General features: G+C 35.6%; 1 protein-coding gene across 8 annotated transcripts; it reads right to left on the bottom strand.

The window, feature by feature from the left end:
* Positions 1-1,788: 1,788 nt before the first annotated feature.
* PNISR (PNN interacting serine and arginine rich protein) lies at positions 1,789-27,241 on the bottom strand. 8 transcript variants are annotated; one of them, XM_082855837.1, is made up of 13 exons: positions 27,149-27,241; positions 20,531-20,611; positions 18,637-18,755; positions 16,998-17,186; positions 15,395-15,618; positions 13,763-13,934; positions 12,226-12,416; positions 9,208-9,345; positions 7,950-8,049; positions 7,167-7,220; positions 5,924-6,094; positions 3,353-4,439; positions 1,789-3,106 (listed from the first exon to the last, which is right to left on the bottom strand). In XM_082855837.1, the coding sequence occupies exons 3-13, from the start codon at positions 18,722-18,724 to the stop codon at positions 3,076-3,078; spliced, it is 2,445 nt and encodes an 814-aa protein (XP_082711963.1). In that variant the 5' UTR covers positions 18,725-18,755; positions 20,531-20,611; positions 27,149-27,241; the 3' UTR covers positions 1,789-3,075. The 8 variants fall into 8 exon arrangements, with proteins under 8 accessions (XP_082711963.1, XP_082711964.1, XP_082711966.1 ...); XM_082855838.1 differs by having other exon boundaries at positions 18,637-18,751; XM_082855840.1 differs by lacking the exon at positions 20,531-20,611 and having other exon boundaries at positions 18,637-18,751; positions 27,149-27,239.
* Positions 27,242-27,780: the final 539 nt, after the last annotated feature.

Raw genomic sequence — 27,780 nt, 5'->3', positions numbered from 1 at the left:
TAACCCAAGTTGTACTGGAGGAACAGCAGCTATAATGCGATGTATGGCTGTTGTGAGATATTTCTCAGATCATCCCCATGGTCTCACCCATAAACGTGTTACAGAGTCTACAGTTTATTTTGCTATAAAACTAAATATCTATTTAATACTTTGAAATTCAATTTTATATAAACTTTTTTCATTAAAGTTAAGGGTTAAGTGCTCCCTTATAGCTAACACAGTTTTACCTCTTTGAAATGATAACACTACTACATCCACTTAGGTTTAACTGGTAAATTTTTGTATTTACAAAATTCCATATATTCAATAAATTGGTAACTTAAGATAATTTAATCTTAACATTACCACAATCAGAATGTGGCAGATTTATGTGTTTTTATAGGAAAACTCTATGGATGACACCTAGTAAACCTTCATGGTATCAATGTAACTCATCACACATGAGTTATTTTAAGGGCTATTAAGTTATTTTAAGCCCATTTTCTCATCTAAGGTTTAGACATTACAACCAAATTCTACTTAAAACTGAAGAACTTAAGACCTTAGAGATAATCTAATTCCACCGTTATACAGCTGAAGAAACTGAGTTCCACTGTGATTAAGTGATTTGCCCAAAATATATCAAACAGCAGAGGCAGGACAATCCAATGAATCTAATACTATTTCCACTAAACCATGCTTTGCGCATTTTAGAAACTTCAATAAATTAAAAATACTATTTATACTTCATGTCTTCCTTTGAAGAAACAAAATAACTCAGACATTAAAAAAAAGATGATGTTTGGAAAGTTCACCTATTGTGTTATACCATTAGAAACAGATGCTTTTTTAAAAAGACATTTTACAAGGGCAGGAAACATATACACTGAAATTCCACACCAATCTTTATTTATATTTTGGGGCCTGAAACAAATCTTATAATTACCTCTTTCCAAATTACACTTTATTCTTTTAATGGTGTGGTTTACCCCCATTCCACAAAAACAAGTATGATTAATACACTAGAAATATTTGAAAAGAAAACCTCTTAAGACAGTTTTTATTAACCAATCCAGACCAATGATTGTCTCAAAAAATTAATCTATTAATTTTCTGGTGGTATCATTTTAGAAAAGACTTCATAACCAAATTACACATCTAATTAACTTACGTATAAGTTTTAGCATTCACATCCCAAATCATGGAAGCCCTATTTATAAAATCTTACCATTCAAGGTAAACATACTCCATTAATGTCAGTGAAATGATGAATTCTCTAAACTGAAAACCCAAATATCTAATTATAATACTGATGTATTTACTAATAATCACATACATCATGACTATGTTTTAAAAAATATCTACAGATAAGAAGCTTGCATATTATGGCAGAGTAAATCAAACTGTCAAATGCTACTTTTGGCTCTAGTTCATATCTTGCTTAAAAATGTGCATATCATAGCCAGTAGACTTTTTCTGTAGAATTTTATTCTGAAAATATTATTTCACTTGAGATTGATCTAAAAAACATCTTTAGATATGAAAACGTTATACAACTTATCTATTACAAATTAATCAGATAATTCCGCAATTAGGTACACTGTGTTAGCTCACCTACATAAAAAATATTGCACATTTTCCTTTACTTATCTCAGATGTGACTGATGTCTAAACTATATAGAATTCCAAACTATTTAAAAGTTATTGTGTGAAATGTCAACTTAATAAATATCAGAACTAAATGCACTGTAAAACAATCATTTTGGTAAACATGCATTTATTCACAGTTGACTTCCTCTAGATAAATGCGTAACTGCTCAAAATTATTTAAGAACCTATGTAGAGGTACAAGAGCACACTATTATAAGTCTATTTCTACCTTCATTTTGAGGAAACACTGATCTTGGCAAAAACGTGGCTTACTTTAATATGAACTACTGCTGGTAACAAGGCATACTCTAAAACTCTTGTGACCTGAACCTGCTTTTTCCTTTTTAACTTAAAATTTAAAAGCATTTGTTTTCAAAGATTTATCTATTGTGGCATAAGTGAGTAATCATATAAAGTGGACCCTAAAAGCATTTCAGTTGAGCATTTCAGTGCCTGCAGAGCCTCGTTTTACTCATAAGTTATGACTACCTTAAACTGCTAGACCACTCACTGATCATAATTTTAAGAAACTGACAAAACCAAATTTTAATGTTATGAAACTGACACAAACCTGAATAATACAGTATTCCTCCACTGAGCTGAGGTCATATTATACTTTAAAAATATAAATATATCAAATTGTGAGTTTTAGTTCTATAGTAACCCCAAAGTGTTTAAAATATGCTTTAAAACAGAAGTGGGAAACTGCAGAATATAGTTCCAGACTTGCACTGCTGCTACTGTCAAACACAGTAATTCCTTATAAATAATTCTAATGGTGCACTGCTCTGATTGATTCCAGCAATTTCATTTTACAGGAGTGAACCATACTTTATACACACAGAGAACATATTACTTGAAAATCCCCAAAACAGGAAGAAAAGTTTAGAAAGCTGTCAAATGCTTCCAAATGAACGTAAAGATCTATTTCTGGCCCTCTTCTACACCCTTATAGTTAAAATTTGACAAAAATCCATGGGTACAATTTACAGATTTTGACAAACTATTAATTTAAAACCATTTTCTTTGGGGGAGATGAGAGGAAGTACCTTTAAAATCCGTTATACAAAACTCCAGCTGCCTTTTTATAAAAGTACGTTCCTTAGATTAAAATCATAAAATTAATGTGCAAGAGGTTAACAAAAATGAACTAAAGAGCTTTATTGACATCACAGTACATTCAAGAATAATTTTAAGAACATTACAGCTGAAAGAGAATGGCATGTTTATAGTCTTATTATGCACTATTTTTTGAAAAAATGTAATACAAAGAAATCCTATTAAGTAACTTGGAGCAGCATTTGGAAAAAGTACACCTATTTACAGATTAAAAAAAAAAAAAATTCTGGTTTCACCTACACAGCCACAATGTGCCTCTATAATGAGACAAGCCCTTAAAACTCATGGAATTTTTTAAACATCATGGCATTCTTGCCACATCATTCCTCAGCGTTTACGACGGGGAGGGGTTGTAGATCTGAAAAAAAGAAAGGGAAAAGATAAAATTTAAAAATAAAAATGTATTTTATACTAAAGAATCTGCAATTTTCAAATAAATAATATTATATAGGATTTCTAAAATTACTTAAGACTATGATCATTTATCAAGTACCAAACTGAGTTTATTAAAGAGAGAGAGAGAAAGGACACTTTCAACTTTGCATAAATTCAGTCAAATTTTTTTTTTTAAAAATCAGACAAAATACTTTAAAAAGTATACTACCTTGATCGGGACTTAGACTTGTGTTTGCGGCTTGCCTTCTTACCAGACCTTTGAGATTTCTCCATGGATCGCGATCGACTATGTTTAGGCTTCTTAGCCTTCTTTTCTTTGCTACTTCCTGGAGATTCAGAACTGCTCCTTCCACTAGAATCAGAGCCTGAATGTTTTTTACTGTCTTTGGTAGTACTTTTCTTACTATCCTGTCTAGAATCATGTCTTATGATTTTAACAGATATAGAACCACTCCTAGAGAATGTTCTTTCACTGTCTCGTTTCCTTTTTAACCTATCATCCTGACTACTGAACTTAAAATCTTTTTCTTCCCTTTTTTGTTTCTCTTTTCTTTTATCCTGTTCACGCTCCCTTTCTTTGTCTTTCTTTTTCCTATCTTTATCTATACTTCGACTCCTCTCTTTTTTCCTCTCTTGTTCTTTAGCCTCACCTTTATGCTTATGACTGCTCCCACTAAGATTTCCACGTTGATCATCAATTTTACGCCTATCTCGGCTCCTACTGCGACTGGACCGATTGGTTCGCCTATCCCTTGAGCGACTTCTACTTCTACGTCTCTCTCGGGAAGGACTTCGATTTCTTCGTCTTTCTCTTTCAATGCTAGTTCTATTAGACCTCCTCCTATCTCTAATCTTTACTCTAGCCCTATTGCTCTCTATTTTAATTCTGCGAGAGTAACTTCTACTCCTACTACGCCTAGCTTTAATTGTTGGCGATCTACTCCTACTATGTCTCTTTTTTCTTTTAGGAGAAGAAGATCGGGAAGAAGTGCGACTACTACCTGAGCTAGAACTGTACGAAGAGCTAGAGACAGTACTACTAGTACTACTACTTCTGCTATTGCTACTGGAACTACCACTACTGGAACTTCCTGATCTACTCCTTCCTTGTTTCTCTTTTTCTTTATGCTCTTTTTTTGGTTCTAAAACTGATGTAGTTTCATTTGGAGTCCTTTTCTTTTCATTAACCACATCACCATCTGCTTCTCTTGCTTCTAGTAGTGATAAACTATTTTGCTCTTTATGGATAAATTCATTCATCTCTTTTGTAACCCTTTCTGTTTGTTGCTTTTCTTCTGAAACAGAAAAAGACAAAAACAGTAAGAAAGGCAAACGTGCAATGAAAAAACTCCCATGCTACCAAATTTCAAGCTATCAGACTACAAAAATACAGCAGCACTAGATACAGCAGAAATAGAATGCAATAAGCAATTCAGGGTTTTTTAACAGCTACATTTAAAAAGTAAAAAGAAACAGGTGAAACTGATTTTCATATTTTATTAACCCAACATATAAAAAATATTATCATTTCAACATATGATCAGTTAAAAAGAATATTGAGATAATCTGCTTCTTTTTTTTTAATGTAAAGTCTTTGAAATACAGTGTGTATTTTATACCTACAGCACATCTCAATTTGGGCTGGCTTCATTTGAAATGCTCAATAGCTACATGCAGTTAGCTGCCTTCCTGGACAGTACAGCAATAGAGTACCAAAGCGTAGAGGTACAGTAAAGCAAGTAAGAAAAGATTTCCCTTTTGTACAGTAAGGCAACTTGAAGGTAAGTAAGTAATTTATAGGAAATTTTTGGCTGTTAACTCTTAATAATTACTTCTCAAATTGTCCAAATAAGATTTTTCAAAAAAGAAATTCTAAATAAATATTCTTTCATTATTCCTAGTATCATTATATAAACTAAGAACTGTATACATGTACAGCATTTTACATAAAAAACCTTCTAAAAAGTCCTCTATTATCCTTAAATATGCTAGCACAAATTACTTTTCAATAGTTTACAATATATTTCCCCTTTCAAAAGTTTTTTCATTTTAAGAACTTTTTTTTTTCTTAAAGATTTTTTGATGTGGACCATTTTTAAAGTCTTTATTGAATTTGTTACAACATTGCTTCGTTTTTATGTTTTGGGTTTTTGGTCTTGAGGCACGTGGGATCTTAGCTCCCTGACCAGGAATCAAACCTGCACCCCCTGCATTGGAAGATGAAGTCTCAACCACTGGACCACCAGGGTAGTTCTGTTAAGAACTTTAATAAGAAATAAAAATACACTAAATAGCTTAACTTACAGCCAATGGAACTAATGTCTCCCAAAACAAAACAAAAAAACTTTTATAAACTATAACTTTTTACAATCAATTTTGACTTTAACTTTGATAAAAACTGCAAATGAGCCAAAACACCTTAGTTTCAGTTACATCACATATTATTTATAATCTAGCCTTGATTCTATCATTTGGTATTTCTAAGATGGTTATAAAATAAAAAGAAATATGGGGCTTCCCTGGTGGCACAGTGGTTGAGAGTCCGCCTGCCGATGCAGGGGACACGGGTTCGTGCCATGGTCCGGGAAGATCCCACATGCCACAGAGCGGCTGGGCCCGTGAGCCATGGCCGCTGAGCCTGCGCATCCGGAGCCTGTGCTCCGCAACGGGACAGGCCACAACAGTGAGAGGCCCGCGTACCGCAAAAAAAAATAATAAATAAAATTTTAAAAAAGAAATATGAACAGAACTGTACAACCATTGAGTCTAAAAGATATACCTTCCATCTGTTTATCATGTAACAGCTGCTGTTCTTTTTCTTTTCTCCAAAAAGCTTCCTGTTTTTGCCGGATTCGGTGCCGTAATTCCTCATCATCAGTGTCAGATGACTCAGAACCTCGGTCGCTCCTCTCATCTTCACTGTCTCCTGATCCATAACCACCCAGTCCACCTGTGTGCATAAAGCCCAGTCTATCATATGTAAAAATTATTCTAGGCACTAAAAACTTTTTAAGGTCCGAGAAGAAAGCTCATTTCTTTTTTCATTGCTTTTTCTTGGAAGAATATGCTTATTCGGGGTGGGGAGGAGTATAAATTACAATGCTTAAGGAGAACACAGAATCCTCAAGAAAACTGATACTTAGTATCTTATTCTTTCAAGAATATTTCACATATTTCTCACCATAAGGGAATCTTGAAAATTATTGTCTTACTGTCCATGCTAACCAACAAAGCCATTTAATAGGGCAGTAACAAAGCCTTACTAAAGCATAATCAATTCAAACTACCTTACTCAAATTTATGATGATCCTGAAAATATTTCTAAAATTAACTCTTTCATTATTCAAAGCTTAGAAATCCAAGGGATGCTGAATATTTTCTTTCTAACAAAGTTGGAATACTGTAATTCTCACTGATACAGAAATGGTATGGTGCTAAAACTGCTCCCCACCCTGAAGTGATCTAAATAGTAATCATAACAAAATCACATGGGCATTTGGTTTTACCCATTTCTGTTGACCCTCACAAATATTAATTTGAAATGATGATGTGGAAAAGGCAAATTCAAGCTCTTATATACTTGATAATATATCATGCAAATTGCAAATTACGAACACATCACTACTATCATGCTGTAAGATAAACCCTTTCCTCTATGTAAAAACTTGACTTGCTGCAACACAATCTAAATAAAGGTCCTTAAGAGCAATAGTGGATAGGTTTTTCCCTACGGCATGTATGTAATAATTCTGAAAGGGAGCTTAAATGCTATCATGGCTAAATTATGAACTATTATAACTTGTACTAATAAACTATGAATTAGCCACCACATTTATAATAATCCCATTGTGAATGCTTTAGTAAAAAAAAAAAGAAAAAAAACCTTTTAGAGGCTATAACCCTAAAACCTAAATTTTATAAACTGTGTAGGACTAGTACAGTTTCAAAACAGAACACGTAGAGAGACAGGTAAGTGTCATTTTTCCCTTTAAGGCCCTCTCACAAATAAGGAGAATACTTACCGAGTCCAGTGAGGGAAGCCAGTGCACTGGACTGTGCCAGCTGTTTTGCAGGAGCTTTGTATCACATCAACAACAGGAACAACATGTTAACACAAATAGCCACGATTTCATAGTCATGAGAGTCTATGGTATTGTTAAATCTACTACTATTGCTGCTTTTTGGGGAGAGAAGAAACATTAAAAACATAACATTCATTTTAAACCAGTAGCATGTCTGGCCTTGAAATTATAATTCTGATGTGAGCTGTAATTGGTTGATAATGAGGAAAAATGTTGACCAGTACACTGGTATTTTTTTTTTTTTAGGTATGGCCCATAGTTCAAATTTTTCTTTCAATATACTTTTTAAGTGTTACTAAAAATATGGGAGGGGGGGACATTAGCTGCTTCTGTAAAAATTATAAGTGGTAAACTGTGAAAATTCTGAAGGTTCACAATTCATTAGGCAAACTAGTTGTATTAGAAATCATATACCAATACCATGGTATCTATATATATAAAAAAAAATCAGGTGAAATTGAACATCAAGAATTTTCCACAATACATTTTATAGAACAACAGCAAAACTGCTAATCTGTGCTCAGGTAGGTTGGATAAAACAAAAATATCTGTATAGTTTTTAATATGGTGTCTACAAATCTAACCTTTCCCAAAGAGTTAAAACATGCAAGAGAATATTCAAAATCTGCTAGTAATTCAACAAGGACAACAAAAAAAGTCCAAAGTAGCCACCAAAACCAAAAGACCCCCAGAAAAAGAGAACCAAGAACACCCACAATATACCTTTCGTTGCTTTCCGATGTGCATCTTTGGCTACATAATAAATTTCTTCATCTGTGACATCCAGTAGAATTTCAGTCAGAAGCATTTTTGTCAGCAACATCTAAGGAAGGATATTTTATATTTTTTTCTAATTTATTATAGCTACTGATACAGTTTGACATTTTCAAAAAAATTAAAAGGCAAAGCCATTTTATAAAACATTTTTAGAGAAGAGATCAGACCAGCTATTTCAAGGAAAAGAGTATCTTGAAAATTATTGTATTATCAAAACTTTAAAATCATGTGGATTAAAAAATATATATATGAATTTATCTGTATAGTAGAGAAACTGAATTCTAATTCTAGAGACAAAGTATTTTTTTCAAGTCCCTATTAATAAAAGTTTCCACAAGTGTTTTGAGAGGAATATCCCTTCATTTAATAATATTATTAGTAAGCAGCACAATACTAGTTTCTTATGTCACTTAGGAACTTACATTAACCCTCAGCTCAAAGTAAAATCTGAGGGGAAAAAAACAAGGAAAATAACAAAAAGGCAGTCATTCCATTCTGTGAGATGAAGTCCTTTTTTTCTTGATTACTATAGCACAGCATACAATAGACTTGAAATAAGAGCTGGATTCTAGCACTGGTTTGGCTACCAACAGCTGTTTCAAATGTGGGCCTCTCTGGGATTCAGATTACTCATCTACTAAAATAAGAGTATACTGAATCAGCTTCATCTAAAGACATTTCAAATATCACTGGTCTTTCAATATGAGAAACGCAGCACATTATATTCCCAATCTCAGAAACTGACAATACACATTATAGGCACTGAAGTCTTTGAGAAATCTTGCAATGAAGAAATAAGTTTAACTGTGTTCAATCCAGTGCTTCCTAAATTTATACTTCTACGCAGCCTTTTAATCTTTTTCAGTATTCAAAACACACATTTTAGAAAAATAATAAATAATAAATGTTCTCTTGGGTCTCATGTAGTAAAACACTGTTTAATTAAAAATGTGCTTAAATAACTGCTTTATAAGCTGTGATTTCGTATTATGTTACTTGGATTTTGCAGACATTATCACCCAGCAAATATACATTTTATAACTGTTTCACAAGTTCTCTCTCAAGTTTGATAGCCAACCAATAATTTTAAAAAATTATAAACAAGATAAACCCTATAATATAACGTAGCATGTCAATTACACCTCAATTAAAAAAAATTTTTTTAAGCCTGTACATGGTAAAGGTAAGAAATTTAACATTCTACCATTTGATACTCTTTCTCTTCTTCGGTCATTTCTGGTTCACTTTGATCTTCTTGAGGAACTGGAGATGGACTTCTGGTGACTTTTCCACTGCTTGCGGCCTCAACATTTTCAGTGTCTTCATCTTCCTCATCACTATCCTAAAAAAAGTAATAGCACTTTCGGGTAGCCCAAATTCATGCTTATAATATAAAATAATTATCTTATATATTCTATTTTAAAACCCAAATTAAAGTCTATGAAACAGATATATAAAAATGAAATTTCTCTAAATTACATTTTTGTGCTATAGATTTCATTTGATAATTTAAAATGTTACCTGAGAGGAAATATTAAGACTATAAGATGACTTATGAGAATCAATTTCAATTATTTTTCAATTTTTTTCCTAAGTTTTACCTTATTTTATAAATAACTAGAAGCACATCAGGCCCAGAGACTGATTTAATTAATATCCATTATATATGATGGTCCTGACATGAGTGGCGTGTAGAATTTTAGATAAATGCACCACAGTCATATTATTCAGTGTAACTTTTTTTTTTTTTTTTCCCCCGGTACGCGGGCCTCTCACTGTTGTGGCCTCTCCCGTTGCGGAGCACAGGCTCCGGACGCACAGGCTCGGCGGCCATGGCTCACGGGCCCAGCCGCTCCGCGGCATGTGGGATCTTCCCAGACGGGGGCACGAACCCGTGTCCCATGCATCGGCAGGCGGACTCTCAACCACTGCGCCACCAGGGAAGCCCTCAGTGTAACTTTTACAGCTGTAAATGTAAGCTATTTACCTAAAATCATGTGACTTAAAAATCTAAAGTCAGTTTCCAGATATCAGCTAGCTAGTGAAATTTGCTTTTTTTAGCTACGTAACAGACAGATAAGCAAGAAATGAGGTCTACTTCAGATAGAGGAAATACCAGCAGTTTGTCTCTCTGAATGGTTTTAGGTTTTCAGTATCCAGAGAGCATACCTTAAAAAGGGGCCTTCTTTAGGCAAAGAAGTATTCCATAGTCACTCTAACAATCCTACTAAGTAAAAGACAAGGTGATCACCTAAATACAACTATGGAAAGACTATCTGAACCAGGGTAAGATACATGTGACACAAGTCCAAAAGCACCAGGGAGAAGAGGGAGGATAATCTCCAAACAGTTTTTTTGACACTTAAAAAAAAACATCAAACCTGAAAATCCACTATTTCATGTCTTTTGAAAAAAATTTTTTTTCTTTGTTAAAGGTAAACTTTAATAGTGGCAGCCTGTTGTTTCTTACCGGTATAACACCCAGAATAAAATCACATCTTTGGCACGGTTCTTTTATTAAAAAATAAAAGTAATTTATGGCATTCATGGAATTTAAGCAAAGCCAATCTGCTTAAGTCTAGTTAATCTGCTGTCTTTGAGACTTATTGCTGAAGCAGAAAATGGCCTTGGGAGGAAGAACCATTTCCTGAATTGCATTACTGGCCAGTGCTGTGGCTGTCATACCATCTAGGAGCATACTGCTGCTAAACAAAAAAATTTCTAAGCCACTCAATGCCATCTAGCTGATGGAGTTCTTTTTTTTTTTAATATTTATTTATTTTGACTGCACTGGGTCTTCACTGTTGCATGCGGGCTTTCTCTAGTTGCAGCAAGCAGCGGCTACTCTTCGCTGCAGTAGGTGGGCTTCTCATTGCGGTGGCTTCTCTTGTTGCAGAGCATGGGCTCTAGGTGCGCGGGCTTCAGTAGTTGTGGCTCGTGGGCTCAGTAGTTGTGGCTCGCGGGCTCTAGAACGCAGGCTCGGTAGTTGTGGCTCACGGCTTAGTGGCTCCGCGGCATGTGGGACCTTCCCGGACCAGGGCTCGAACCCGTGTTCCCTGCATTGGCAGGCGGATTCTTAACCACTGTGCCACCAGGGAAGCCCACTGATGGAGATTTAAAGAGTTAAAACTTTATGTTACTTTCAGTGCCTATGTCAAAAACTATGAAAGCTATTACATCCGTTGGTGTAAGTATAGTTTTGTTTTATAGTCCATCACTAGGGAGTTAGCTGTACTACAACAAAAGAACACAGACTTGTTTGTCAAGGTAAAGCCTATTATCTAGCACCCCAATGAATAATTTCTCTCTGGAATGAAATGTTTTATAAATTTGCTGTCCCCTTTCTCCTTACTACCCTCAACAATACATACATAAAAACAATCTCCAATATACTTACTGAAAGTAATCTCAAGGACATTACTCTAATACTTTTTTATAAGCTAAATTAATATCTATTTATTTCAATACTTTTTTAAAATTAAAGTATCGTTGATTTACAATGTTTCAGGAGTACAGCAAGTGATTCAGTATACATACATTTTTTTCAGATTCTTCTCCATTATAGGTTATTACAAGATACTGAACAAAGTTCCCTGTGCTTTACAGTAGGTCCTTGCTGTTTATTTTACTTATAGTAGTGTGTATCTGTTAATCCCAAATTCCCAAATTATCCCTTCCCCCACCTTTCCCCTTTGGTAACCATAAGTTTTTCTGTCTGTGAGTCTATTCTGTTTTATAAATAAGTTCATTTGTATCTTTTTTTTTAGATTCCACATATAAATGATATCATATGATATTTGTAAATGTAAACTGGTGCAGCCACTATGGAAAACAGTATGCAAGTTCCTTAAAAAACTAAAAATAGAGTTCCCATATGATCCAGCAATCCCGCTCCTGGGCATATATCCAGAAAAGATGAAATCTAATTCAGGAAGATATATGCACCCTCATGATCACAGTAGCACTATTTACAGTAGCCAAGACATGGAAGTACCCTAAATGGCCACTGACAGATGAATGAATAAAGAAGACGTGGTGTGCATGTGTAATATTCCATATACATACATTGGAATATTACTCAGCCATAAAAAAGAAACAATGCCATTTACAGTAACATGGATGGACCTAGAGATTATCATACCAAGTCAAATAAGACAGAAAAAGTCAACTAACTTTTCACACAGATGTCACAAGGAGTTTTATGTCAGGAGTGTCTACTTACAAATTTACTTCTCTGAGGTAAACGAGGGCCATCTCCTCCTTCAGCATCTTCTGCAGCCTTCTTTTCTTTTTTGGACAACTGTGAACGTTGTTGTTCCATTCTTTCTTTCTCCAACTTCTTCTGCTTTTCACGTTCCATTTTTTCAAGACCTTCTCGAATCCAAGCTGGAAGAGTTCTGCGTTTTACTGCATCTGTTTCACGTGGGACAAAATATTCATAAGTCAGCTAAGTAAAAATTGTAAATGCATGAGTTTCTTATTCTTAAATTTCTACAATCTTTGTAACTTAAAAAAAAATAATTCTGGTGCCACTTGAGTGCTAGTGACAAATACTATCATTCTCCAGCAAGGCAGTGGTAATACAAACAATCCACTAGGGCTTCCCTGGTGGTGCAGTGGTTGAGAGTCCGCCTGCCGATGCAGGGGACACGGGTTCGTGCCCCGGTCCGGGAAGATCCCACATGCCGCGGAGCGGCTGGGCCCGTGAGCCATGGCCGCTGAGCCTGCGCTTCCAGAGCCTGTGCTCTGCAATGGGAAAGGCCACAACAGTGAGAGGCCCGCGTACCGCCAAAAAAAAAAAAATCCACTAAACATAATGATTTTCTTTAAAATCATCAATTTTAATAGCAAGAGTGAACACTGCCTTAATGCTTATAATGTGCCAAGGCACTAGGGAAGTCCATCATCTCTCTTAATCCCCAAAAGCCCTAAAAGAGCACTACTATTACTCCATCTCTTTTTAAGTGAGGAAGCCGAGGCTCAAAGAGATTAAGTGATGTGCTCAAGGTTACAAAGACAATAAGTAGTGATGTGGGCTAATTCACAGCCAACTGTTATACTATGCTGCTTCCTAAAATGTGAAAACAGAACAGAATTAAACAAAACCACAAGCCTTCACAGTAAGAATTCATCTGAACTAATATTATTCCTTAAGTTAAAACAGAAGTTAGAATCTTCCTAAAATGTCTACTTTGTGATTAAAAAAAAAAGAGAAAGACTTAAGTGCTAGATTTGGATGTCCAGATAAAAAGGAACATAAATATGTAACTTGTCAGTTGCAATAAACTAGTTCTATTATGTTATTTAAAAATTAAAATTTTCTGCCAAACACTATGGAAAGTGAAATAAAGAAATTAATCTGACAGCAGTATTATCAGATGAACTGAGAGTGCAAAGAGTCCATAGAGAGAGAACAAACAGGAGATTTTAAAGGGGGAACTGATCATATACTGGCATAATGTAGCTATCAACATTGAAGAAATATCAACATGCTATGGTCACAATAAATTTAAATTTCATCACAAAACCTGGAGTTTAAGGTAAAGATTCATTTTAAAGAAACATATTCAAAACTTTAAAGATTTTAGATAGCATGCATCTTTTTTGTAATTTTAAGGTTAATGACTATAAAAAGATAGGATTTTAAAGTATCATTTCCTAACATATCAGAGTATTAGAACAATTTAAGAAAATAAAACATCCTTTTTACATGATCAAAAAATCATGCCAATTGTGGTTCACTAAACTTAAATAGCTACCAATTTGTGGCGGCTCCTGCTTCACAGGAAGTGCAATAGGTGAGCGCTGCCGATCCCTGAATGATGATGGTCTTTCTCTTCGATTCTGGGGAGGTGCCGGAGGTCCTGGAGGTCCTGGTTGCCAATAAGGAGGATGAAATCCACCTTGCGGTGGACCAAAAGCAGCCCCATGCTGAAAGAGTATTGCAGTTTATTTTTCTTCACATTAATACAACATACTCTCTGGGACACACGTGTGTTATGAACTGGGACAGTAGAAATCCATGTGTGCAGCAAATCCAAGAATTCCATGGTTCTAATATCCACCGATATTTCTGTAGCCCCAAGAACCTAGGCTTACTTTTCCTAAGAAAGATAAAGATTTTCTGCCTACGTAAATGCAAAGAGCCATATAAAATCCAGCTGATAATATACTATATTCAAGAAGTATAAAAAAGGATATATAAATGAGCTTTTTCATTCTGAATCCATTTATATCCTTCCACTACCAAGAAATCAAATAAATGCCAGTTTTTCTGTAACTAGAAAACCACAGGAAAAAAAAGTTTTAAATCAATTCCAACTTCCTAGTTATGAACTTATTTCTATCATCTTGCAAGAAATATCTATTTTAAGCTAAGATAAAAGCTACTGAATCATAACATTATATTTTTTTTTGTAATTTTGCCATTTTCAGATGCTTTTCTAAGCCAGATGCCAGCAGAGCTCTTTGTCTGGTTAGCATGGGGATCTACCAAGCAAATGTTGTCTAAGTAGAAGCTCCCCACTACTACATTTTTTCAAAACAAAGAGAAACTGTCCTATCTGTATACTAAATATTCATATACAAAAAGTATCTGAATGATTAAGAGGATTATTGTCTCAAGGTGAATACTGTTTACGATTATGCCCATTATCCATACAATTAGTGAAATAACATGAGTTTTTCCCAAAATTTTAAATGATAGCTCAGTTTAAAGGTAACGATTGCAATCAATTATTTCAAAATGACACCTAGCACTATAATTTAAGGGTGGACCCTGGCAGAGTGATTAGAGAAAATATAGCCCCTCTTAATGACACTATTCCCCATAGAGTTCTATGTCCCTAGGAATGAATTAGATGCTACAAAGAAAATTATGTACAATTCCATTAACATGTCATGTCAGAATGGAAAAAAAACGACAACACTAGAAAATGTCTTAACTCTACATAGCAGAAGGAATTGCATTTAGGAAGATGATCTATGTTCTTCATGTATTTTATTCATGTCTTAACCATAATTTTTGATAAATAATGTATTCAACTACCGTGCATTTTCTAAACTTTATTTAATATTTAAAGGTACCATCTTGAAATTATAAATTAGAAAACAAAACATCATATAGCTATTGCACTTACACATTTTGCATTTTATCCAAATTTTTCCCTAACAATCCTTTATACCATTTTCCTAAGCAAATCAAAAACCAGAAAATAAAAATCTAATGATTTTAATACTCAAAAACTGATAACTTTTTTTGAGACATAATATGTGCTTATCTGTACAAGACTGAAAAGTGAAACACATATCTTAGGTACTCTTGATGAGACACCTCCAAAGAATGGATTACGTGCACATCTACAATATTAAAGCAACAAAATATCTTTCACCTGATAGTCAAACTGGTTCACTGGCCCCACTGCAAAATTATCGGGTGGTCCACCAAAGTTGTGATTGTTCTGGTTAAATATATGCCTGTTGTCAGGGGCAAATTCCCCACTGTCCTGACTGTTGCTGTCTTCGGAAGGAGGAACAATGTCCATTGGGCCTGGTGTTGGTGGCATCCATGGCTGCTCTGGAGGGGGGTGTGGGGGCTGCTGATGCATTCCCCATTCTATTCAGGATTTAGGCATAAAAACATTCAACAGGGGTTATAACAAAATCAGCACACATCTTTAAGATCTCAAGAAAGCTACATTTTTCAGTAAAGAAAGATTAAAAAATTTATGACTTCTTGGTCCAATTTCTTTTGCATACCTTAAAAATAAGCAATGAATTAATCTAATAAATAATTCGAATGAGCTAACTTCCACTCTAATTCATATCCTAAACAAATGGAAACCAAATGCCCAAAATTATTTTTAATGAACATAACAAAATCCAAAGCAATCTTCTGTTGAATTTTTCTATTTCTGTTCAGTAACAATACCATAAAAATAATACCTTGAGATTTTTATATAATTCCTTTCTTCCATGAACACATTTATCCTCACAACATCCCTGTGAGGTAGGGAGAAATCAGGTGCTATTTTTGCCAATTTCAGGAAGGGAAATTGAGGCACACAGAGGTAAATCACTTGCCTGGGACACAAAGAACACCAGCAGAGTAAAGTTGGGGAAGTGGGTTGGGGAAGTGGGAATGCCAGGGTGAATCACTGATGAACTTAGGAACCAAAACATTTTCAAATGTGGGAAAATTTGGCACAGACTCCAGAAAACTAGAAATGAACTACTTCTCAGTATTAAAGATTAGAATATTCATTATTCTTTTAAAAGTGATATTAGAGGATTACTTCCTGAGTTTTCCATTCTTACATTGAGAAACAATAATAAGTACTAATAAAGAAAAGGAGCTATGACTTCACCATTAGCATAATCAAAATAAGATTCACCTATAAAAATGTGAAGTGACTGTTAAATAATTAATAACACAAGTCATAGAAAACTGAACTAGCATCAAGGAACCTAGTCATACTGCGAAGTAAAAAAGCAAACAAACAAAAAAAATAAACAGATAAAAACTTATGGAAGATCTTCACTATCTGAAAAAAAGGGAAGAGAGAGATGGGTGGATGGTAGGGGCAGAGTATATTTGACAGACTAATTTGTCACATAGTGACACAATTTTTCTTTAATTAGAGACTAGACATGTTTTGCTCTGCCAGTGCTGCTGCTGAAAAGGCCAGAGGTTGCAACAGAGAGACATAGAATGCTCTCTTCCCTAGATGCCAAGTGAGGTTTCCAGTGTTCCCAGCCCCTGTCAGCCTAGGAATGAAGAACCAAGAAAAGAATCAAACTGAGTGCCACAATGCTAGCAGATGAGTATAGAATAATTTTAACCACAAAATTTCAAGGTCAAATATAATTGAAACTGCCTAGTCTTTAAGAAGCATTAATTTCAAGAAGTCATAAAACTAAGCAAATTAAACAATTTAATTTTAATCCTTTTATTTTAAAAATAGTCCTAAAATTTGGAAAACATAAACAACAAACCTGGTTGCCACATTCTGTTAAAGTTCGAATCCCCTTGGAAATTCCCATGATTGTTTGGACCAGACTCCATTGTAGACATATCTTGTCCATTTGGCATCATTCCTGGTGGTTGTTCTACCATGCTTTGCTGTCCTGAAGCTTCTCTTTGGGCAATCCAAGCTTGAGCCAATGCAGCCCAGTCAATCTGGCCTAACATAATTTAACATAGCAGAATTTGGCATTCAGAATGTAGGAGCTAAAAAAACAGTGCCTCTATGTAAAACAAGCTTCTCAGTTATTCCTTACTAGAGATTTTAAATATTACACAATGTTATAGTTGAAAGTAATACATAAAAATAACCCATACTCAGGCTATAAAATAATAAAAATTACTTAAGACATTCAGAAAATTACTTAAGACATCCACAAAAACACTTAACCAATTTCTAATATTAACTCATAAGAAAATTTATTCCCTGCACCTTAAGTTTACTGAATTTTTTTAAACTCTTATTCCTTTTTTAAACACTATAAAAACAAATGATTAACCTCACTCTTTCTCTAACAGGTCCCATCCAGGTCTACTCTGGATCCTATATACCTCACGTGAATATAGATAGCTATTCTTGTTCCTTCTCAGTCACCCTTCTTTAGCATCTTTAACTCCCTTCTCTAGTCAAAATATATCTCCTTAACAACTTCTTAGCCATTCTTTATTCAAAATTCATTGTTTCTGCTATCTTAAAGTTCCTCCTTTCATCAAATATCTATAGTTACCATTTTAAGATCTAATTCTATTAATAAAGTAAACAAAGTAGATTAAGATACAGTTTTTTACATCTCAGTTTAGCAAAGATTAAATAAATATATTCTCATACCTTTTGATGAAAATGAAGTTAAACTTGACAATGTACATCTAAAACTTTCAAATGTACAACTGTGATCTATCAAACCTAGCTCTTAGATTTTTTTTCCTAAAAAAATAATTGGACAAGTAATAATGGTACATATACAAAATTATGGGAATGACTTCAAAAAGCAAAAAGTCACAGACATCTATCATCTAAAAGTAGATTTATTACAGTACAGTCCTATAACAGAATGCTATGTAGCTATTAAAAAAAAGAAATAGGATAAGATTAACCCAGTAAAGGCAGGACAGTGGAAGGGGTCATATCAGGTTAAAACTGGCTACGAATTAACCACTGCAGGAGCTAAGTAATAAATGGGGGCTCCCTATACTCGTTTCTACATCTGTATATGCTTGAAATATTCCATATTAAAGAGAAATTTAAAAATGATACAGCATACCATCAGTTGACTATGATCTACATAGAATTTTAAGATTCCGAATTAACAAAAGTATGATTAAGCAACACATTTAAGATTTTCCTCTTTCTTTAGAAAACAAGAACTAAATCAGTTTTAAAAATATTAAAATCTACATAAAGCTTTCTACTCTGAGGAAATCTTCCAAAGGGAAATCCATTCCCTAATATGTATGCTAGGTAAGATTATTTACAAGAAAAAATTAAAATCTGACCATAAAATGATCCAATAAACCAATCCCAACTCTACCTCCCTTAATTCCAGTGCCTATGTCCCACTCATCTCTAGACACCCCCCTCCCCCGTTCCCCAAATTCAATTTGTTTCCTTACTTGGATCCTGCTGGTGCTGGAATGACTGCATCCATTGTTGTTGATTCAAGGGCCATTGCTGCCAAGGCTGTCCTCCTTGATCCCACATCCTGACTTTTAAAGTGTATCTGATTTTCTGTCTTCAACAAAATAAACATAGCTTAAAAATGAGAATGAGTGTTCTTTAATGTTAAAGCTCACACATCAGAAATTATTATATGATGATACATTTATGTGATCAGAGCTCTAAAATTCTGCTCAAAAGGTTGCCAAAGGCAATTGGAATTTTTTAGTTGGCAAGCAAGAGTATAAAATTTCATGTTAATGCTGATGTCAAGAGTTTGGGGGCAAGCACAGCTCTATTCAATTTAGCTCAAAAGGGGGAAAATATAATTTTTCCCAATATAACTCTCTGGAAATGTAATTATTTTGAAGATTATTAAAAAAAAGTGATTTAGCCTCCCTCAAACCAAGGCTCACTGAAGAGGGTAACCAGATAGCTCTAGCTAATGAAGGAAAACTCTTCCTTATAAATTATAGTTAATGAATGCATAAGGTAGAAAAGACTTAGAACATTGCCATATTGTCAAACCTAATAAAAACAGCTGATTCAGGCAGTCTTTGAAGAAAAGCTGATGGGAAATCAAAAATTCAAAGGTTGCCGAAATATCATCCCTACAGATTATTAAGTGTCTCCTCACGAGATACAAAATTACATCCCCAGAAGCACTATGAATATTTTCACCAAAAATGTTTACCTGAATCCAACTGAGCTTTCAGCTCTCACTTTCAGTGTAAAGGAATTATTAGGGGACAAAGGTACTGGCCAAATAGTATCAAAAGAAACAATCAGACAAATCTAGAAGGTAAGACAGTCCACAAAACCAGGTATCTTTTCTTTCCTTTTTTTTTGGTGGGGGGCCGCATCGCACAGCTTGTGGGACCTCAGTTCTCCGACCAGGGACTGAACCCGGTCACGGCAGTGAAAGCCCGGAATCCTAACCACTAAGCCACCAGGGAACTACCCAAGACCAGGTTTCTTAACATATAATTAACATGGAAAAGTAGAGGGGAAAAACATACATTAATACCTATTAAATCTAGGTGATGAGTATGGGGGCAGGGGGGTTCATCACACTAGTTTACTTATCTGTAAACTAGTTTGAAAACGTCCATAATAAAAAGTTTTAAATGCTTACAGTCATTTTATGTCTGTACTTCATCCAACACTGATATACAACCCTATTCAAGAACCAATGACACACATAGTAAGCAGAGTATGCTTCTTCATTTTTGTACCCCAGGACTTAGCACGTAGCAGGCATTAAATAAATGTTTACTAAATGAATCCTGTCAGACTGACCCTTTCCTCTATTCTAAAACTAATACAAAACTACGCCTTAGTATTTATTGCAGGGTCACAAAAAGTGGGAAAGCCAGATATTAAGGAAGTAACAGACACCAACTTTAATACGACAATTGGCTACTACAATCCAGGCTCTTAGAGCTTGCAACCACAGTCTTTGCAGCATTCTCAGAATGTTACATAGTTCTGTCAATGGCAGATCCTGACCTCTCAACTGAAGAACACTGTACATTAGGAAAGATGCATTCCTTTGTTATACCTTGTTTACTTACGAGTCAAGTGCACTTATCTTCTAGTTGTATTAATATATTCTATTATAATGGGATTATTAGAATACGGCAAAATAGGCACTAAATAGTACCACACCTGAGGCCAACAACTGTACTGGGTATCAATTCCAAGCTAAAAATACTTACTATACCTTTAAAGCCCTTTAAAGACCAATAACTCATTAGCACTCTTGAAAACTTTAATTAACTTTAATTAAAAGGTAACTAAATAAATAAAGAGGAACACCCAGAAGAAATACCAACTGCTATTTTGACTGACCTCAGAGGTTCACCTTCTGTTTAAAATTTAGGTTGATTCAGAACTACAGCTTGGAAGCATAGCAGCAAGATTACTTATGCCCTGAAAAAAAAAAAAAAAGTGTATGTTTGCACTTAAATTATGAAGAGCTATTTGAACTAATAAAAATAAATTCTAGAGATGCAACACGGAAGTGTGATCATCTCCAAATTAATTTGAACTTTCTCTTCCATTAATTTTATAATGAGAAAAGATTTACCATTATAAAGTTAAGGGAAACAGGTACATCACAAATGAGAAGGCAAAGCTTTAAAAACATTTTTCTTTCAAAAATATCTTTTTTATTTACTTGAACAATTCATTAACAATACAAAATAATGTCAAGCAATTTAGGAATTGTCATATATGCTGAGAAAAAAAGGAACAACAAACATTTTAAAAGATTTCATCCATCTGATATGAACTTAAATGGTACAAATAAGGTAATAAATTCAGATTTTTCTATGGAATTCTAAGTTTAAAAATTACATCAGCAAGGTGAGAACAACTTGTCCCTCAAACGGTTTCATCTTCTTCCCATTAGATTAATTTTTTTTTTTTAGATTTTTTTTGACATGGACCATTTTTAAAGTCTTTATTGAATTTGTTACATTATTGCTTCTGTTGTTTTTATGTTTTGGTTTTTTGGCCATGAGGCATGTGGGATCTTACCTCCCCAACAGGGATCAAACCTGCACCCCCCTGCACTGGAAGGCAAAGTCTTAGCCACTGGACCACCAGGGAAGTCCTCAGATTAATATCCAGATTAATACCTTTTTAAAGCTGATAGAAAGACAAATGTATTCATCTTTTTACCTTCCAAAGATACCAGACAGCTTCTTGCTGCCCTAAAGCAAGTGACCAGCAGTCACTAAGCAACAAATGAAGAAACGAATGGTCTACAGGTTCTTCTTTCCCTGTTTACTTTTAAAGGTTAATGATAAGAAAGCTGTTGACCTATATACAGGAGAACCAAAAAAGCTGGTGTAAGCAGAGCTTGCTATGTTTTCCAAAGCTCTAATGGTACATCAGAGTTCAGTGCATAGATTTTTCTGTCGTAGGTTGTAAACTCATACAATGTAGGCATTATAACTAGTGCTACACAGTGCGTACTGGAGTTGCAAACAGATGTGCACACAATAAAACCACTTTAATGATGAAAATGATGTATATTGACTCCCTATCATCATTTCCAATACATAGATTTACTTTTCTAGAAATCACTCTAAACTAAGTTTCTTTTACTTACTCCTGTTTAATGGTTATCACGGCCAACGTTTTCAATTCCCCTTTTAAGTTTTCTGATTACCACTTGTCACCTAGACTTAAGAACACAAGCCCTGGTTCATGATGCCTGCCTATACCACTCAACAGCTGTGTGAATATGCGCAAATTAACTACTCTCTAATCCTTGGTTTTCTCATCTGTAAAGTGGTGAATGTAATAAATGTCTACCTCATAGGGTTACTGTGAGGATTAAATGGGAAACATATAAAAACTTGGCACAGAAAGCTTCAATAAGTAGTGGTCAATATTACCACTAAGACTTTCTCAGTATTGTTTTTGATAGCACTCAAGTTTACAACTGGGGGTGGGGACAGGTGATCAAGCCAATCCACTTCTACTCAATTCCATTTTCTTCTCTTAAAACAATCTAAGACTTATCCAGATTTCATTTTATCTTTGGAATGTCCCTACTTCTCACAATATCATAGGTTGCAGCTTTTATTAAAACAAAACAAAAACTTCCATGTTTTCCTACGCACAAAGAGCTTTTACTTGCATATTTTCAAGAGTGATCTGTATTATCTGTAGCCATTTTTCTGTTTGTTAAAACGAACCGCTTCTAGTTTTACTATGCTTTCCAAAGCTCTTTTCCCCCTAAAGTTTTTATAGAAGCTATTATTCAAATACAATGATTGATACACTTAGGCTGAGAAAAATATGGAAAGGATGTAAAACTGTGAGAAACAGAGCAGAATAAAACGCAGCAAAGAAGGTAACAGTAAAAGTCAAGGAAGTAAAAAGTTAGAAGCTATTTAATAAAATGCTTCAATTAAATCTGCAATTGAGAAACTTTATTTGGCTACAGAGGGTGTGTTGAACAAGGGTGTAGGTAAAACACCAAATGTTCAGTCTTTCTGGAAGACAAGTTAGCATTAAAGTATTTTATCAAAATTGTAAATAATCATCCCTCTGACCCAGCAACTCCACTTCAAGGACTTAAAACCATGGATGAGCATACACACCATGTAACTCAAAAACCTGCAGCATGTCTGTAACAGTGAACATCTGCTTTCAGTGACACTCAAAGGGCAGTAGGTGAGATAAGAGTGAACCATACAGTGGACTCCTATTCAGCCATTAAAATGAATAAAGTAGACTTTTATATGCTGACATACACTGATGTACGAACTGTATTATGAATTGTATAGTGAAAAAAATCATGTGATACAGGATGAATAATGATGCCACTTGAAGTTCCTTTTTTTTAAAGAACAACACAATTTAGTATAGAAAATTCCTAAATTACCAAAAACCTCTTAAAATTGGTAAGCTCTGGAGAGGGAAAACAGAGATGAGTTAACATTAATTTTTTATTCACTATCTTTCTATATTCTTTGAATTATTTAACCATGAGTGTGTATTTTTTAAAATAAATCTACTACAGATTTTTAAAGATATGAAGAATCAGGAAACTGGTCATGAAAATCTTCACGTGTTTTGTCTTGGCTCAAACGAGAATCTTCTTGAGGGCAGTGGAAATGTCTTAATAGTTATTTGAATTCTCCAAAGTGCTTTGCCCATATTAAGTGGTAAAATATTTTACTCATTCACTGAAATTTATTATCAAGTAAATATATTAATTTTCAACAATGAAGATGAAACTCTAGTACTGCTACTCTGACTTTATAACATCAAAAATCAATTCCAATTTATTCATTCTTCCTTTAGCTTTAATTTTAAAGATTCTTAAGCTCCATTTCTCAAGTTTAGAGAAATGTGATTATTGATGAGCCAGGCTACAAGACTTTCCCTTTACTGGGTTAAATTAATTGCTATTTCCTTGGAAACAACTGGGATTTGGGAAGAACAGAAAGATCAACAACCAGGATTTGCTGCAGATTATGCACATTATCGCACAGAGCTATAAAAATCTAGTTTATGAATTTGACCAGTGTTATGGATTGACTTGTGTCCCCCTAGAAGATATGTTGAAGTCCTACCTCCACTCCCATTAACTGTGAACATGACCTTATTTGGAAATAGGGTCTTGGCAAACGTAGTCCAGTTAAGTTGAGGTCATACTGGATTAAAGCAGGTCCTAATCCAGTAATGATTAGTGCTTTTAGAAGAAGACACAAGACAGAGAATGCCACATGACTACAGAAGCGGAGACTGGAATAAAGTGTCTACAGCCAAGGAAAGCCAAAGATTGCTGGGAACCAACAGAAACTAGAAGGAGGCAAGGAAGGATCCTCCCCTAGAGGAGAGACAGAAGAGAGAAGAAAAGAAAAGAAAAGAAGAGAGAGAGAGAGAGAGAGGGAGGGAGAGAGAGAGAGAGAGAGAGGGCTGTCGAGCACACATGCATGAGCCTACCAAAACCTTTATTTCAGTCATATCTGTAGCCTGGAGAACTGTGAAAGAACAAATTTCTGTTGTTTTAAGGCCAGTTTGTGGTAACTTGGTACAGCATCCCTAAGAAACTAACACAGCCAGAAATGACTGTCATTTATCTTATTTCTTACATGACTCTATATTAGAACATTCATTGCTTTGAGGTTCTTAAAATTACTTGCTTAAATGACAAACATTAATATTTGCAAAAGTCATCCCTTAGACTGTGTGACAGATAAATGAGAATGAAACTGTAGTGCTTGTTTTAAAGCCCTTAAGCATCAATTTCAAAATCAAAGAAATACAGTAACACACCCATCCTTTGGTGCATATAATGAAATGTTTCTCACATCAAACACAAAGTTTAGAAACCACAAAATGCAACAATCCTCTTCTCCCCTGCCATTTCAGTCTTACACTCCAGGTAATGGATCTCAAAGTCAAAAAGAAATCATTTGGATCAATTCAGATTAGGTGGAAATGGCACTAACAAAGTTAATCTTGTAATTATTTGAAATGTAGTAACCTTTTTTGATATTTGATGTGACATGCATTTTAGTATATACTGAAATACTTTGTAGTCTGCAGCTCAAGAAAGGTAGTCAAAAAATATTGGAGAATTGAATACTTTGGTTATAGATACCGAAAAAAAGTGATAATTGAAAAATAAATTTGGAAGAAAAAAAAAAGAAATGTAAAAAGCCTAAAGGAAACAACCCCTCAGTGGCAACAAGAACACATGTCTTGGTTCTAATACCATTCTCTAACAAAGTAAAGGAATCAGGGATCATTAGAGAAATAGCTGATTCTTAGAACTAGGGCAAGAAATATACAAAATGAGCCTGGAGCATCTTGTAGTGCCAGGAAGTAAGAAGATGCTCGGAAAAAGGGGGAGGGGAAAAAAGGGGGGAGGAGGAAGATGGGGGCATGTCAAAGGTGCACAGTAGACAACTGAAGGAGCTACCAATGTCCAAAACTGGAACAATCTGGGCAATAAAATAAAGTATTACTGGATTATAACACAAATTATGACATAAATATCTATTGAATCCTTACTGACATAAATAAATTGGAGGGAAGAGACAAATCTTCCATGCGGAGGGATTCCAAATAAATTATGTAGATACTCCACCCTAAAGGAGGGAGAGCTTAACTCTCCACTCCTTAAGTGTGCTTTGTGCAAAGGGACTTCCTTCCCAAAGAGTACAATATGGAAAGGAGGGAGTGGACAGAGGAAAGTAACTTTACAGTGGACAAATTAGACAAACACTACCTCAAGCAGGTGATCAAGGACAATATCAACATGATAAGTCATGTTCATAGTATGTAGCCTTGATAGAATGTGATGAAAAAGGCATTTTACCTCTGTGATCTTCTTCCTCAAAACCCCTAATACCAGTCTTATCATGAGAAAAACATCAGACAAATTCCAATAGCAGGTCACCCTACAATATCCCTAGCCAGTACCCATCAAAACTGTCAAGGTCACTGTATTACTTTGCTAGGGCTGCCATAACAAAGTACCACAGACTGGGTAGCTCAAACGACAGAAATTTATTTCCTTATAGTTCTGGAGGCTAGAAGTCCAAGATCAAACTGTCATCAGGGTGGGTTTCACTCTGGGGCCTCTCTTCTTGGCTTGTAGATGGCTGTCTCCTACCTTTGTCTTTATGTGGTCTTCCCTCTGTGTACTGCTCTTTTTATAAGGACACCATTATAGCACACAGGGCCTACCCTAACGACCCCATTTTACTTCTTTAAAGACCCTATCTCCAAATACAGTCATATTCTGAGGCACTGAAGTTAGGTCTTCACTGTAAGAATTTTCAGCCTGTAACAGTCATAGAAAACAAGCCTGAAAAACTGTCACAACCAAAGACGACTACGGACACATGACAATTAAATGTTATAGGGTGTTCTAAATAGGATCTTGGGCTAGAAAAAGGACATTAGGTTTAAACTTAGGAAATGTGAATAAACTATGGACTTTAAATAACAATAATGTGTCAATATTGGTCCATTCAATGTGACAAATGTATATGTACCACACTAATATATGTTAACAATAGGAAAAACTCTCTGAGGGGGGTTGGGGGGTAGTTCATATGGTAAAGCTGTACTATCTGCTCAATTTTTCTGTAAATCAAAACTGCCCTAAAAAAGCAAAGTCTATTAACAACAACAACAAAATTTTAACATACAGTCTCAATCAACACCATCTTAAAAGAACTGATTTACTGTTACCTTACCTACAGCCACGTAACACCTTACAAAACACCTTCAAGGTTCTGGTTTTTGTTGCGTTTGCCTTGCTGCACTCAAACCAGAAATTCCAAGTTTATTTTGTTGTTCTATGAATTAACCACCAACAACCAAAATGTGTCGAGTACCCATGATGTTCAGATGACAATAATATCCATCACAGGATAATAAAACTGAAACGTTGGAAGCTACCTCCTTCTTTCCCGCAGCTTAACACATAGTGTCTATGACTTTAAAAACACATTAGTACAAACTAAGGAACCTAACTGTAGTTAGTTAAAAGGACACAGTTGCCCTTCGCTGCGCCTGCGGAATCGGAGGCGCACAGCAGAGAAGGTCCAGGTCCGGGCCCCTTCCTCCTCTGCTCCCCTGCACGCCCTCCCCATAAGGGGGGGGGGTTCCCACTGCGCACGCGCAGTGCTTAACGGCCGGTCGGGAGCCCAACAATCACTCCCTTCTCTTCCTAGAGGGAACTCTCACAGTTAGAGGGAGAGGTCGCGAGCACTCTCCTTAATACGAACATTTCCTTTAAACCGGGAGCAGCGCCATGATTCACCAAGTCAGGCGGACGCCACCGCTTTAAGGAAGATGAGGTTCCAGCGGTCGCGCCAAGCAGCGTACGCAGCCTACGTGTTTAAGTTATGCTACCTTCGCCACAGAAACCAAGAAGATTCTAATGACCCGGAAAGTCCCCACGCCTAATCGTTCTCCACCACTTACCCACTCTGATTCCGGAACACCGTGTCGCCACCGTTCCTATAATACCTCTCCAACCCTTTCGATGCTTCTACTTCTTCGCGAACAAGACAAGATGGCGCCCGATTAGTCTCACCCGGAAGTGAATAATAATAACATCCGTTTGTCATTTGAAGCCATACTGTCCCACTGCCAGGTCTTTGACCACGTGACTGTACCCGGTTAACATTGTTTCAACGCCATTTTTGTTATGGGCAAAACCACCTCGACTATGTAGTCAACACCATGCAAATGTCTGGACATTCCTGTACGTTACCTTTTAACGTAGCCAGCGCCATGCCCGACCCACTTTTATCTTTACAGTGGGCAGAAAGCCAAGAGTTTGAGTGTTCTGTACAGAGCGCGCTCAAAATTTTTACTTTAGCAACGTGATCCCCCTTCAAGGGGAGGTATGTTCCCTTCCGAAAAGATGGCTTGAGTTCGCGGCACTCCTTTCAGACTACGGAGGGGCCCCAGGGTCAAATGAACCGACTCCGGCGGGTTGCTCGGTGCGCCCTTAGCCGTATTTCACACCGACCAGAGTCTGGCCCGAACTTCCGGAATGCTCCCGACTTGGGTCTCATGGAGCGCCTCCGAGGGCTCCGCCTCCAGGGAGA

Source organism: Leucopleurus acutus (assembly GCF_964270905.1).
Source record: "Leucopleurus acutus genome assembly, chromosome: 15".
Taxonomy (NCBI): domain Eukaryota; kingdom Metazoa; phylum Chordata; class Mammalia; order Artiodactyla; family Delphinidae; genus Leucopleurus; species Leucopleurus acutus.
The sequence above is the reverse complement of the archived record's forward strand: the minus strand, read 5'-3'. Positions and strand labels throughout refer to the sequence as shown.

Coding starts and splice junctions, on each gene's coding strand:
- PNISR (XM_082855837.1), bottom strand. CDS start 18,724: ATGTGGGATCAAGGAGGACAGCCTTGGCAGCAATGGCCCTTGAATCAA. Junction 12,417..13,762: donor GCAGGAGCCGCCACAAATTG/GTAGCTATTTAA, acceptor CACGTGAAACAG/ATGCAGTAAAACGCAGAACT. Junction 6,095..7,166: donor GGCTTCCCTCACTGGACTCG/GTAAGTATTCTC, acceptor TTATGCACACAG/GTGGACTGGGTGGTTATGGA.